The sequence below is a fragment of the Schistocerca gregaria genome, chromosome X (assembly GCF_023897955.1).
Source record: "Schistocerca gregaria isolate iqSchGreg1 chromosome X, iqSchGreg1.2, whole genome shotgun sequence".
Lineage (NCBI taxonomy): Eukaryota > Metazoa > Arthropoda > Insecta > Orthoptera > Acrididae > Schistocerca > Schistocerca gregaria.
The window spans coordinates 649,208,843-649,224,742 of record NC_064931.1 but is presented as its reverse complement, the minus strand read 5'-3'; the positions used below and the strand labels follow the sequence as shown (position 1 = coordinate 649,224,742).

General features: G+C 37.0%; 1 protein-coding gene across 10 annotated transcripts in view; it reads right to left on the bottom strand.

The window, feature by feature from the left end:
• LOC126297573 (LIM domain and actin-binding protein 1) overlaps window positions 1-15,900 on the bottom strand; it is a 194,643-nt gene that overhangs the window by 21,001 nt on the left and 157,742 nt on the right. For 6 of the 10 annotated variants that reach the window (XM_049988534.1, XM_049988528.1, XM_049988529.1 and 3 more), the window contains exons 12-14: window positions 8,721-8,845; window positions 8,387-8,563; window positions 2,276-2,432 (exon numbers count right to left, since the gene is read on the bottom strand). In XM_049988534.1, the coding sequence (XP_049844491.1) occupies window positions 2,276-2,432; window positions 8,387-8,563; window positions 8,721-8,845 (459 nt within the window). The remainder of the gene's footprint in view (window positions 1-2,275; window positions 2,433-8,386; window positions 8,564-8,720; window positions 8,846-15,900) is intronic. The other 4 variants (XM_049988530.1, XM_049988535.1, XM_049988536.1 and 1 more) reach the window with 2 other exon arrangements.

The window sequence follows — 15,900 nt, the reverse complement described above, 5'->3', positions numbered from 1 at the left end:
CTGGTAGACAGTTAGTCCAGTAGAATTTTTAAAAGTTATCAAACTGTTCATCATGTTGATGAGTGTAGTGGCACAGTACAAATTAAATGTTGCGTTATGTTTATGGAACACATAGATGATTCCTAAAAAAATGTGGAAATAATAAAACACATAATAGCTGATGATAATTCTGCAAGGGTACATGGTGACAGCTATGCATTTTTGGAAGGTATTGTCAACCACACTGAGTTCTTGCAGTGAAACATTACAGGTGATGAAACTCAGGTTGTTCAGTTTTTCTGAGAAAACAAGCAGAATTTTGATGCAAATTTAAATTGATGATATCTGTAGAGAAAATGATGTGCATGTTATTGCAACAGATAAGGCATTCCTAAACATTTACTTCCTGTCCAGAGGTGGAATGCTGACACTGAATTTTGCTGTAAAACAACTGCAAAAAGTGAGACTCATCAAAAAAAAACACTACACTTTACAGATAAGCATACCAGCAGTGGTATTTACTTTCCTATTGCAATCTGAGGCATTTGGGGGTTTTTAGACAATGGAAATTGAAGATGAATTATGTATGCCACCAGTCCAATCAACATAAGAAATGTCCTATCAACGAAACAGAGAGGCAAAAATCTGTTGCTGTGCTCCTACATCAAGCCAACATATTGGATGAAATAGTATGGCCATTTGGACTTTACGGTGGCCTTCCAGTGCTGTGAGTGTGTTCTGAGGACCAGGACATGCTCATTACTGCATACAACTTTCTTTTATAAACTGTTGTCACTGTCACACCATTACGTGTGCATTACAAACTGTCATGTTCAAGACAAAATATTGCAGTAAAGGACCTCCAATACTGATCATTCTACATGTGTGTCACCTTTCTGAAATCTTTATTGCTTATTTTTGATGCACATCCTCTGTGTTTGGAACCATTAGGGCCATTCATTCTGGGTGCCCCGTCACTAGTATTGGTATCATTAAGAGTAGTAGAGATGTGTAGTTTTCTGAATAAAAACACTGTTCTGAATCATTTACAAGAAGAGGCTGGAAAATATAAAAAGTACATTATAAGAGAGACAGTCAAGAATGACCAAAGAATAAAAGAAAGGGGCAAACATAACAGTCTGTTGATCAAAATGTCAGATGGCATAGTTGCAAACAATAGGAAACTCTGACTAAAGAGTGTTTATATATTACATTACCAATTTGTGTAAGTCACACAATGAAATGGAAACATCGGTAGCAGATTGCTCATCCAATGAAACAGACATATGGATAGAAGATGGCTAGGTGTATATCCTTTTGAAATATTGCCATAATAAGTAGATAAAGCCAATTTAACATATGTAAGAAGAAAATCACTTAGGAATGATGAAACAATGATAGATGCCATAAAAGTGGCTTCCATGCCAAAATTCAAGAACAACCACTGAAGTGTTTCTTTGTAAACAGACAGAATGTTAGGAAAAAATATGGGAAGACAGTCAAGATTAACTATGAAATTATAGTATCAGACAACAAATTTATGTACCAAGAGCAACCAAAATATGTTAAATTGATTGACACTGATAAAAATAAAAATGGCTTTGTGTTCATCTGGGAAATTAAATGACAAAAAATAAACTCTCAGTTTACATGAAAGAAAGCCTATAGCCAATGAATACTGGGAATTAGAGGCAACAACAGAAACATGAAACTTAAATATTCCAACCATTTTGAACTTGAGTATAATCTACATCTTCATATATACTCCACAATGAAATCTGATAGTAAGGACATAAATTAGTAAGAAGAAAAACAGGAATTGAGAATGTCATTGCAGCTATCATGAAACTAAAATAAAGATGGACAGAACACATAACCAGAAATCAACAAGCATAGACTAAAGAAATTCCTTATGATAAGAAACAACTTAGACAATAACCAAATGAACATGGGATATCGGTATGAGGATAAAAGCAAGATACATTTTTACATGTGAAGCTTAATATCATGGTATAATGAATCTGAAAGATGCATTACTCAGCAGTCGATGGAAACTGAATGGTTACAATAATAATGACTCTTCAAAGTTAATTTCATGTATTATGGATTTAAGACTTTTCAAAGAGACAACAGATAAAATAGGACTGAGGTACAGTTGTGATATATAAGAAGTTTAAAACTGCACAGAATTTTCTGTTATGTTTTGCAGGTAAATCTGTATGTAGCAAATGACATTAATGAGACATCAGTATGCTTGGAGAGGAGGTACAAGGCAGATGAAACAATGAAAGCTCACCTTCAGGAATGTCCTCCTTTGATGCATTTTCTTCAAGTTGCCTGAAAAGTGACAACATTTTGCTTGTTGTTTTGCTTCGGACAATTTCTTCCTCAATCTTATCATCACTTCTCACAATATTTGGATCACGATAAACTTCTGTTTCAGGATAGTCCTCCTATTTACAAAAAATACAGTTATTGAGACACTGTAAATAAAATGAATTACTTCTATTGATTAGATTCAGCTGGTAATAATTTCATAAATTAATGATAAACATGTTTAGTTTTAACAAACATTTCAATTGGTAATAATTAAGGTCTTAGTACAAAATAATAAATATGACCATAAATTCTGGATTTCACTATACATGTTCTCAAAATCTTCTTAAACTTTTACCCTTCTCCAGCTAAGCAGTCTTATTCATTTTTCTTTAGTACTGGATATTCAATATCATGCATAAAATATACTGTGTCACCAATTCACTTGCATATCATAAAACATAGAATCATTTTCATGTCTAATCTCTGTTTCCTCACAGAGTGTCTAATAGATACTTATTTTATGCTTATACAACCTCAGCACATTAACTTTAATCTGTTTCCCTCTGTCCTCCTTTGCCCAGTAAGTGAGCTTCCTGAATGCCATTCTCAACCTTTCTGGTGACTACATGAAAACTTATGTCTGTATCAGGAGTGGACAAGACCTCTACATGTGTGCAGAGGTCTCGCATGCATGTGGATTTCTCCCACCTGATTGCACACATCCCCCACAACCACACCATCAGGAGTGGACAAGACCTCTACGTGTGCAGAGGTCTCGCATGCATGTGGATTTCTCCCATCTGCTTCCACACATCCCCCACAACCACACCATCACCATGCTGTCTTAGTGGGAAGATGGGGACACTATGATCTAACCCATTATATAACAATTCAGTCATGCAAACAACACTGAACAGCTTGCATGCAGCTTGATTTCATATTTCTGACAACATAGATAATAAATGAAACTAATTTTAATGATTACTTATTTTTGGTTTGCTGGAAATATAATAAAATTTATATTTGGTGCAAACTGCTGGCACACAGGCAGATGCAGAGAATTTGGCAGACTTTCATCAATTAGGCTGTCAGATAATCATGACTTATTTAGTTTCATAATCACAAAACATCTTTCACACACATATATATTGAGTGAAACACTGAAATCACATTTGCAGACTTGTTATGGAGATGTGGATACTCTTTTCAAGGAAAACTTCATACAACATAAAATAATTTGTCTTTTAAGTGGCAGTATGGAAAGGATAGATTGCTACTCACCACAAAGGAGGCACTGAATTGCAGACAGGCACAATGAAAAAGAATGCTTTGTCTGAAAGTTCAAATATTTCTAGTGTTCTTTTTTAATGTGCCTGTGAGGAACTCAGACCCTTCTCTGTGTGGCAAGTAGTAATCTATCCTTTCCATAATACTGTTTTTTTCCATACTGGACTTTTCATAGCTTGATTCTGTCTTTTACATGAGAATTACACACACACACACACACACACACACACACACACACACACACACAAACTGAAATGGTAATAAGTTTCAAAAACCACTCAAAAACAGACTGGTTGTGTCCTAAAAATGTTTAGAAAACTGTTCTTTGAATGCTACAAGCAATTCTTCAAAATTAATATTTTCTTTAACGACAGAATGCTTCGGAAAATTGACAGTGTTCTTTGTCAAAAGCTGCCCCTTTTAGAATTCAATATTTTCTCAAATGTTTTACTGCAGACTTGTATAATTAAAAATATGAGGTCTGCAGTCCATTTCATTACAGTTCTTCTAATTATGGTTCTTGCTTTCTGTTTTCCTTCAGAAATTCAACAACAATGGATCTTAAATCAGAAGATTGTTCCTGACATGCCCTCTGATTTAACCACTGTACTTCACAGTAATATAAACTGTCTCCATATTTTTCATTCAATTCTACCAAAACTGGTGAAACTGACAGTGTATAATGTGTATAACATCAGAAAATTTACTATTCATACCATCAATTTCATAACACTCTCCATGCCTACAAATTTAGCACAAAGAGCATCTTGATGTGCAAAACTATACCACAGACAAATAATCAATTGATTTTTGTAATTTTTTGCTCTTTCATTGTCAACTATATCTTTAAATTGTTGGTCCATGGTAGTGTAATCTCATTCTACAGCCAACTTGTGATACCCGTCAGTTACGTGACTCTAGAAAAGATACTGAAAATTCTTATCCTTCTCTTTGAAAAATAACCTTGATTTCCATTCATTTTTAAAGGCTGTGATGACAGTTTGCTAGACTCCCTCTTTTTGAATAAAGAGCTGCTGGACCATTCAACTTCCTTTATACCAAAACAAAACATGAAGGATAAACAGTGGTGCTACTATGATTCTGCTGAACTGAAGAAAGTCATGTCGACTGAAAAATGCCACACCAAATATGAGAAGACTCTGCACTGGGAAATGAAATGTCATGCACACCAAGTAATTATGGGAAGGACCGAACAAAGCTGAGATGTACCGAATAGTGTCGAGACAGGCTGAGCCCCAGACTGCGCAAGTGCATCACATTACGCATGCGTGAAGTTAAATTTTGCTCACCATGGCAAACCCTGTCAGTATGAACCATGTTAACCTCCCATAATACCTCCACTCTGATAGCTACAGAACCTTCCACTTGACACATCTCTGCTATTATCAAGCCACCTGCAGATGGCATATTTTTAATATTGAGTGATCTCCCTCCAACTATGCTCAAGTCCTTGATAGACAAGATTCCTCTTGAAACTTGGTTTAAAAGCAGATTTTCTGTGTCAAAGCATGTCTGCACCTTTGTCTCCCTTCCACATCACTCAATATCATCAGGACTGCATTTATCTGAATATTTTTTGTCATGCCTTAACACTGTGTTGACCAGCTGCTTAGAAGAATATTGGGCCTAGGAAACTGGTCATTTACGTTGTTATTTAAACTGTTACTGGCAAGCATGTAATTGATGTATCTTTAAGAGTAATACATATTAAAGAAAAGACCACACTTCAAGACTTATTTTTCATATTTACTTTAGTTCTCTGAGAGATTGAAAATTTAAAAATAATGATGAGAGAAAGTGTAATTAGCCTTAAAAAAGTGAGGGGAGTTATTGAACAATTTCCTCCACCACCATTTCCAAAATTTCTTGCTCACTCAACAAACATGGCATATTTGTAGCAGAATAAGAGCAAACTGTGAAACCTAATGAGCATATGTGTGAAACTATGTCAATGGCATCATATTGGCTCAACAATTTGTGAGAGCAGCTGTTACATTCGCTAATGTTTCTCTCAGAATAATTTTAGAAATTGATAACAGAAGGCAGCACCAGTCAAGGGACAAGTGGCAAGATTTCTGTACATTGTTCATGTGTTCATATGTTTATTTATTAGCCATTCAGCATGTTTACCACAGAATTGGCTTCGTTAAAATACATTTTACATATTTCATATAAGTATAGTTGTTACTAATTTTTACATGATACATTATGCACATATATACATAACATCTTTTTAGTAGTTAGTAATTTGTACATTTTACCCACATCATCATTTTACATATACATAAACACATAAACTTCTTACTAATCAGACAGTTTCAGCAATGATCATTATACAGTTAACATTCCAGAATTAATTATATGGTTTTACACATTTAGTTAAAGATAGTTACATTATTTCATTGTTTATACATTCCGTTCAAATTACTTCCAAGATATTCTTCAATTGAGTAATATGCTTTATTTTTGAGCCATGTGTCTAATACCTCCCTAAATTTAAAGTGGGTGAGGGTTTTGACAGATTGTAGCAGTTTATTAAATAACTTTGGACTTAGGTGTTTGTGACTGTTGTGTGTCAGTGACAGCCTAGAATACTGTATATCAAGCATGCAGTTGTTTTGAGTGATGTGCAAATGTAAATTCTTTCTCTGTGTAAATTGTTGTATATTTTATTTTAGTATATTAAGTAGTTATACATGTAGAGACTTGGGAGTGTCATTATGTTTAATATACTGAAGTGCTCCTTACAGCTTTCTCTTGGACCCAATCTAATTGCCCTTTTTTCACACACAGTTTGTGCCTGGTGAATTACCCTATAACAGAATCCCATATTGGACCTGTGACTGAAAGAATGTATAGTAGCAAAGCATCAATAAACTTTAACTGACAGAATTTCTTATTCTATACAGGAGGAATATTATGCATGCAAGTTTGCTTGTCAGATAGCTTATATGGTTATCCCATGAAAGCCTTTGGTCTATTTTTAGTCCCAGTAGTTTGACACTGTGATTCTCTGCTTTTTGTACCTTCAGATTCTCATATGTAGTGAGACCAATTTTTGAGTGATGACCTATACTCGGGTGCAGTCTTTTTAACACAAAAGTCATGGCCTGAGCTATGCTCGGGTTTAATCTCAAAAGTGTTGAATGATGAATAGCTTTCAAAAAAATCTGCCCATTCTGCCAAAGTGATATTGTGCCCCTAGTCCTGTTTCCTATCTTTTGTCAGGCAGGTCATACCAAAGTGAAACGCCTACATATTGGGCCTACCCCATGTACCTACAAATATTATTGCAATCCTCTCATTTACTTATCCCATCCCATCAGAAGCAGGGCTGCCAATCAAAGCAGCCATACAGCTTATCAGTTTTGCTGCAGCTACTTCATGTGGGCATGACTACTAACACTGTACAAATGTATGTATTGCCACTGTCAAATTGTTAGCAAGGTTAAGTATGACCACCCAGATACACAGCATGTTACATGACATAATGTGATTAACCTAATGGCTGTCTCACAACCTATGCCTCTGTAATGAATCCTACATTTCCACAATCCTCCTGATATCCACCTTGGCTACATCTTGACTACTACTTACTTCACACACACACACACACACACACACACACACACACACACACACACACACACACACACACACACACACTCTGTCTACTGCTCAACAGTTCTTCCACATTATGACTGGTTATCTTTAATCATACCATTGTCTGTACTCTATTCTCCCACACCCACAATTTAACCTACCATAACAGTCTAATTTGACCACATTCACCAACACATTTTATGGATGCAGAATCATGCAGAACATGCAACAGAAATACTGAGATAATTTCCATATATTAAAAGGCACAACTGTATGAAAAATTAATATCCAGACTAAATTTGGATGTGACATCCCAAAAACACTGTTACAAATAAGTATGAATAAAATCACTTCTATTAAATGAATACTAGTAGATAAAACTAATCGTTTTATAAAGCATAACTAAATATTGTCAAATAAACTACTTTCACATGCAGAAGCATGTCTAGTATATTTGCAAAAAGTATTCTCCTCTTCATGCAAAAATTTTTTACAAGTTGATTCCAAAAACTTGCTTTCACGTGTGTTCTGGATATAGAAATTCAAAAACTAATTTAAGAAAATATGCTACCATAAATTCACCTACAATGGACAACAACCTCATGCAAATCCCTTGGATTTAAATTGATGACAACAGCAACATAAGTTTTTAGGGTAAGTTAACAACAGGAGAAAGATCTAAAGAAAAAGTGATACATGACAACTGAAAGAGAGTTCATGCCAGACTTTTGTATGAACTGAGATTTATTGAGGAAAATATTGCAAATGGAGTGAAGAGATTTTTCTCTTTCGTATGGCGCAATGTTCCATTGACAGTGTACTTAAAGTTGCAGTAATAGATCACTTGAACAATGATGGGTATGGATAATATAGCCATCATGTCACTGAAGCAATTATTTAGTGAGTGGTTAACTTATACTGCAACAACCACATAAAGAATATCATAATTTTTATGACAGAAATTGACTTTCCCCCTAATCTGCTCAATTTTTAATGTTTTCTTATTTCTCTCTCTCTCTCTCTCTCTCTCTCTCTCTCTCTCTCTCTCTCTCTCTCTCTCTCTCTGTGTGTGTGTGTGTGTGTGTGTGTGTGTGTGTGTGGGTGCAAAAATTTAAGATATAATTCAAGTGTTTTGATTTATCACACCCCAAAATATTCACAGCAAAAGAGTACTTGCCTTAACTTGACCTTCTCTTGGAGGTGTTATGCGGAAAGGTTTTTTCTGTTTTTCAGGCTCCTTATAGGTTTCAAAAAACTTGAATTTACTTGAGACATCTGATGTTTCAACCTTCACATCTTCAACTGTATCACTTGCCCTTACAATATCCTTTGAAACCTGTTGTGTAAATAGAGCCTATAATACAGAAAAATTCAATGACTAAAGAATGAATCAAAGCAAATCTACATCTACATATATACTTGGCAGGCCACTTTACAGTGCATGGCAGAGGGCTCATGTAAGAGATAGTGAACACCTATGAGCATTCAGTCTATGTCGTAATCATACTCACCTCCCTAGTCTTCTTGGGATCTTGCTTTAGAACAGGTGATTTGGCAGGTGAAAGAAGAGGTGGCTGTTGGTTCTTAGCTGTTGCATCTAGCTCCAGGAAAAGACTTCTCGACTTCTTTGCCAAACCTGTACCATACATTTGTTTCATAATCATATAAGAGTATTATTTCACTACTAACATAACACAGAATGCCATTGGAGATTACTTCAAATAATTTTTTGTGAATAATATTGAGAAGGTACTCTACAATGAAGTAATAGCAAACAGAGACTCTGTCTGACAGTGTTTTGAAGTGTTAATGCAAAGTTAGTTAGTTTTCTAGCTATTTTTCTGTTTCACAGATTTACAATAAACATATGATATGGAATGTGCACTCTTCTTACAGAAATATATTTGATCTTCATATGTCAACCTTAGATGGACCAGAGGAAGCCAGCTGTTACTATGATTTTATCTGTGTACTTGTATTCAAAGGTCTTGCTTCATTTGCTATTGATTATGGCAATACAATGCACATTTGCTATTGATTATGGCACTACAATATACCATCTTCAATTCATTCTATGATAAACCAGGTAATCATGTGGATATGTAAATTGAAGGGGAATCACTGCTGTCTGCTGCAGCAGGACATTAAGTGGAATCGCCAGCGATGAGCGAAAGTGTGTACTGGACCAGGATTCAAACCCAGGATCTCCTACTTACTAAGAACGTGCAGTAACCACTGCTCCATCTGAGACAGAGCATTATTGCAACTGCATGGACCGCATTGGTAAACCTCACGGTCGAGCCACAGTCCCACCAAGCCACACCTATCCACAGTTCCTGTCCATTTATAAGCCCGTTCACTACTTAGAGATTGCCACAGGAGGTCAGATGTATTTGTGCATTTGCAGTGATGAAATGTATCCATTGCCCAGCCAGGCTTATCAATTATTTAAGTGCATGGTGTCTCTTCCTTCGAAAGAACAGACACAACAAAGGTCCAACAGCTGTAAAATACTATATAAAAATTGAAGTGGGATCACTGCTGTCAGCTGCAGTGGGACACTAAGCGGAATCAGTAGGTGATGAGTGAAAATGTGTACAGGACTGGCATTTAAATCCTAGTAAGCAGGAGATCCTGAGTTTGAATCCCAATCTGGTTCACATTTTCACTCGTTGCCACTGATTCTGCTTAATGTCTCGCTGCAGCTGACAGCAGTGATCCTCCTTCATTTTACATATAGTGTTTTGCAGCTGTGGTAACTGCATGGTGTCTGTTCTTTTGAAGGAACAGACACCATGCATTCAAATAATTGATAAACCTGTCTGGGCAATAGATCCACTTCTTCAGTGTGAATGCACAAATACGGCCGACCTCCTGTGGGAATCTCTAAGTAGCAAATGGAATTATAAATAAAGAGGGACTGCAGACAGGTGGTGCTCGGTGGGAATGTGGATTGGCAGTGAGGTTTACCACAGTAATCCATGTAGTCGCAATAACACTGTGCCCTGGATGGCACAATGGTTGCCGCACTTGCCTAGTAAGAAGGAGATCCTGGGTTTGAATCCCAGTCTGGTACACAGTTTTGCTCATTGCCACTGATTTTGCTTAATGTCCTGCTGCAGCAGACAGCAGTGATCCCTCTTCAATTTACATGCAGTGTTGCACGGCTGTGGGATCTGTGTGGTGTCTGGTTTTTCGAAGGAACAGAGACCACAAATTCAAAGAATCATGTGCATAACTGGGTAACTCCTATAATATACCTCAACAGAGAGCACAGTCAAACTGATGGCCACCATGATGAATTCCTTCCTTCCTGCTTATGGTACTGACAATACCAGAAAATCTTTTTTGAGAGTCTTGTTCATGTGCTGGTAATGTTTACCTAAGCAGGAAGGAAACAATTCATCATAGTGAATATTAATTTCATTGTACACTCTATTACATTATGTTATGCTGGTCACCAAATTATCTCCATCATTACCTGTTTTTTCATATAGTGGGCTGAAGATGGTGTAGTGTAGCAATAGAATCAATAGCAAATAAGGCTAGATTTTTAAATGCAGCTTAAGGATTCACTCATACCCAAATAAAATATATATGTTTAAGTCATTACATGCTCTGAAGGATATTTTTGTAAGTAACTAAATTCCTCTGTTGTATAGAAGGAATTGTTAAGAAGAAACTAGATTCAACTCTATTTGATAATAGTTCAGACATTTCATTTGTGAGAGCAGATTATCAAAGATCTTTAAAACTGTATATTTCACTCCTTAATGTGTAACAGTGAGATTCATTAGAGGGTAGTACAGATCAGTTTTTCTTCTAGTATTTCATTTGTGAATATCTCTGTTACTTTTAAACTCAAATTAATTGCTGACTACAAATTTCATAAAAATAAACGTAATGTGATGCTGTGGTCAATATTCCCAGTTCCTTAAACAGATGCCTCAAGATGCACATGAGTGAATCTCACCCACACTTCTGAGTCCTTTATTTTATGCAATGAATACTTTTTGTTCATGTATGATTTGAATAATACAGCCAACCAGTTGCAACAAGATTTAACTTGACCTGGTTTCAACACCAGCTATGTGTATCTTCATCGGATAGAAAATAAAAACAATTATCTATAAAAGATTAAAAACTCATTAATATAGAGGAAAGACCAAGAATAGATGGTTATTATACTGAACAAATTTATGAGGTGACTCTACTCACATGAAGTGACAGTTGAAAACAGTTTTATGAGCTAAATGCTCTCCCCATATAAAATAAATTCTTAAAATAATATTTAAAACCATACAAAAAGTACAGGTGTTGCACCTAACATATCAACAATACTTGTCAGTAAAAATGATAGCTATGCTATGTAGCACATTGTACGCCACTAAGGACTGTATGAGAGAACAGGTACTGGAGATGGCATCAGACTAAACAGCTCACAGACCGAAACAAGTCATGCCATCTATTGAAAATTGAAGAAATGAGCTGCTTACATTGACAAAAACATTTTAAATAGCATATTAGTGTTCACCTTGCAAGTCAACAGCGAGTATTATACAAAATAAAAATTTGCACAGGGCAATGCAATAGGAGATATTCTATACATTTTGTGTGAAACTGAATTACAGTGTAATAAATGAAAAAGAGAGGAAGACAATATAGTAGAGTCTATTCCAAGGAAAATGATGAGTCAGATTTAGGTGTTTCTAAATAAGGACTTTATACCACTTTTATTAAGTAGCTGCAACTGTTCATTCAGAATGAAACTGTCATTAAGAGAAAAGCATTTTGAAAGTTTCTATTTCTTCCAAGGACATCAAGTCTGAAGCCTTTCTTTTCTGTGTGCAGGTACTCACATCACAAACTTCTTTACACTTATCACCTGAAATTAATGAAGGATCAAAAAAGGACAATATACACACACACTCCTGGAAATGGAAAAAAGAACACATTGACACCGGTGTGTCAGACCCACCATACTTGCTCCGGACACTGCGAGAGGGCTGTACAAGCAATGATCACACGCACGGCACAGCGGACACACCAGGGACTGCGGTGTTGGCCGTCGAATGGCGCTAGCTGCGCAGCATTTGTGCACCACCGCCGTCAGTGTCAGCCAGTTTGCCATGGCATACGGAGCTCCATCGCAGTCTTTAACACTGGTAGCATGCCGCGACAGCGTGGACGTGAACCATATGTGCAGTTGACGGACTTTGAGCGAGGGCGTATAGTGGGCATGCGGGAGGCCAGGTGGACGTACCGCCGAATTGCTCAACACGTGTGGCGTGAGGTCTCCACAGTACATTGATGTTGTCGCCAGTGATCGGCGGAAGGTGCACGTGCCCGTCGACCTGGTACCGGACCGCAGCGACGCACGGATGCACGCCAAGACCGTAGGATCCTACGCAGTGCCGTGGACACTGTTGCTCCTGGGGTATCGGCGAGGACCATTCGCAACCGTCTCCATGAAGCTGGGCTACCGTTAGGCCGTCTTCCGCTCACGCCCCAACATCGTGCAGCCCGCCTCCAGTGGTGTCGCGACAGGCGTGAATGGAGGGACGAATGGAGACGTGTCGTCTTCAGCGATGAGAGTCGCTTCTGCCTTGGTGCCAATGATGGTCGTATGCGTGTTTGGCGCCGTGCAGGTGAGTGCCACAATCAGGACTGCATACGACCGAGGCACACAGGGCCAACACCCGGCACCATGGTGTGGGGAGCGATCTCCTACACTGGCCGTACACCTCTGGTGATCGTCGAGGGGACACTGAATAGTGCACGGTACATCCAAACCGTCATCGAACCCATCGTTCTACCATTCCTAGACCGGCAAGGGAACTTGCTGTTCCAACAGGACAATGCACGTCCGCATGTATCCCGTGCCACCCAACGTGCTCTAGAAGGTGTAAGTCAACTACCCTGGCCAGCAAGATCTCCGGATCTGTCCCCCATTGAGCATGTTTGGGACTGGATGAAGCGTCGTCTCACGCGGTCTGCACGTCCAGCACGAACGCTGGTCCAACTGAGGCGCCAGGTGGAAATGGCATGGCAAGCCGTTCCACAGGACTACATCCAGCATCTCTACGATCGTCTCCATGGGAGAATAGCAGCCTGCATTGCTGCGAAAGGTGGATATACACTGTACTAGTGCCGACATTGTGCATGCTCTGTTGCCTGTGTCTATGTGCCTGTGGTTCTGTCAGTGTGATCATGTGATGTATCTGACCCCAGGAATGTGTCAATAAAGTTTCCCCTTCTTGGGACAATGAATTCACGGTGTTCTTATTTCAATTTCCAGGAGTATATATATATATATATATATATATATATATATATATATATATATATATATATATATATATATATATATATATTAAAAACAAAGATTCCAAGACTTACCAAGCGGGAAAGCGCCGGCAGACAGGCACAATGAACAAAACACACAAACACACACACAGAATTACTAGCTTTCGCAACCCTTTTCCCCCCGAAGGGAAGTCTTTCCGCTCCCGGGATTGGAATGACACCTTACCCTCTCCCTTAAAACCCACATCCTTTCGTCTTTCCCTTTCCTTCCCTCTTTCCTGAAGAAGCAACCATTGGTTGCGAAAGGTAGTAATTCTGTGTGTGTGTTTGTGTGTTTTGTTCATTGTGCCTGTCTGCCGGCGCTTTCCCGCTTGGTAAGTCTTGGAATCTTTGTTTTTAATATATTTTTCCCATGTGGAAGTTTCTTTCTATTTTATTTACATCGTCATTATATATATATATATATATACCTTTTTTATTAAGGGATGTTCTTTACATGTAACCACAATTGCCTCATCCTGTCTGTCCTCTGTAATAAGCTGGACATATGTCACAGCTAATTTTATAGACACCTGAGTTTTTTATGGGGGTTTCAAATTATGAGTAAGATTATTTTTGAAGCCATTGTAAGTAGAAAATGCTGCTTTACAATCGCCCTTTTTTGGAGTAGATGCTGACTCCAGTAAGATACAGGTCCTAAAAATGGTATGGGAAAACTTTGTTGTTTGATTATATCCATTATAATGAGAAGTGCCAAGGGTGGTAATTCTATTGTTGGTTTCATTTTTGAAAATATTGTCCACTATTGTTGGTTTGTATCCATTACTGACTGTGATGGTTTTAATCAAATTAATCTCAGCATTGAGAGTCTCATCAGATAAAGAAGTGGAAACAGCTCTATGGATCTCTTTCATAAAATAAAAGATTTACATTTTCATCAAAACACTAAGCTACCATTGTTCAATATTAAAAATCTTTACATGAGCATGCCTGTGCAAACAACTTTAGATACAGTAGGAAAAAATACATCTTCATAAAAAAGAGATTTCTGCTGAGCAGATTACTGACTTCATGAATTTAATTCAAACTGTAGTCAAATACAACTATTTTGAATTCGATGGACAGTTGCATCAGCAATCAGATGGTCTTGCGAAGCATAATCCATTAGTGGGTATTCTTGCAGACACAGTCATAAAGTCCTTAGAAAAAATTTTTTTTTAAAATTTCAGCTACCATTCTAGGTATTCATTCATAATACAGACATGTAGATAACATTTTGATCATTTACAGAGTGCCTCATAACAGCATTATTTTCAAATGTGAGCTTGAAAATGAATTCTGCCAATTAAATTATTTGGATCTAAATTAACAATAGTTGAAAACAAAATTTCTTTCAATATTTTGCAAAGAAACCTGCAGTGATTAAATAGTATCATCCTGTTCAACACTCCCTCATTCTCACAAAAAAACTTTTTTCATACTTCCACATAGAGAGCTGTTTCCATTCCATTATCTGGTGAAAATCTTGATGCTGAGATTAATTAGATTAAAACTATCACAGTCAATAATGGGTATTAACAAACCATAGTGGACAATATTCTCAAAAATAAAACCAATAACAGAATCACCACTCTTGACACTTCTCCTAATAATTAATATAATCAAATGGAATTTTTTTTCTAAATACCATTCTGAGGATCCTTATCTCACAGGATCAGTGTCTTCTCCAAAACAAGTGTGACTGTAAATCAGCATTTTCTACTAGGAATAGCTTCAAAAATAGTTTGAAACCAAGACATTCCCTTAAAAAAACTCAGGTGTCTATAAAATTAGCTATGACTTATTTCCAGCATATTACATAGGACAGACAGGATGGGCAACTGCTGTTAGATTTGAAGAACATCTGTGGGGAAAAGAAAGGTACAAGTATATGTAACTTGTCCTTTCTGATCACTTCTTAATTATAGGCCATAGCCTAAAGAAGTTCATGACATCTGTATCTTGTGTATAGAAAAGAAAGGCTTTGGATTTGATGTTATTGAAGAATTACAAATTTTAAAAAAACTTTTCTCTTAATGAGGGTTTCATTTTGAATGAACAGTTACAGCTACATAATAAAAATTTCTTTAATGGTATGAAGCCCTTACTTAGAAGCACCTAAAATTGACTCATCAATTTCCTCAGAGTAGACTGTAAAATATCATCTTCCTCTTTTCTTTTCATTTGTTTTCATACAAAATGTATAGCACATTTCCTATTGCATTGTTGTGTATAAATTTTTATTTTCCATAATGCTGGCTGTTGACTTGTGAGGTGAGTACTTATATGCTATTTAAAATATTTTTGTTACCATAAGCAGCTGATTTCTTCCATTGTCAATAGATG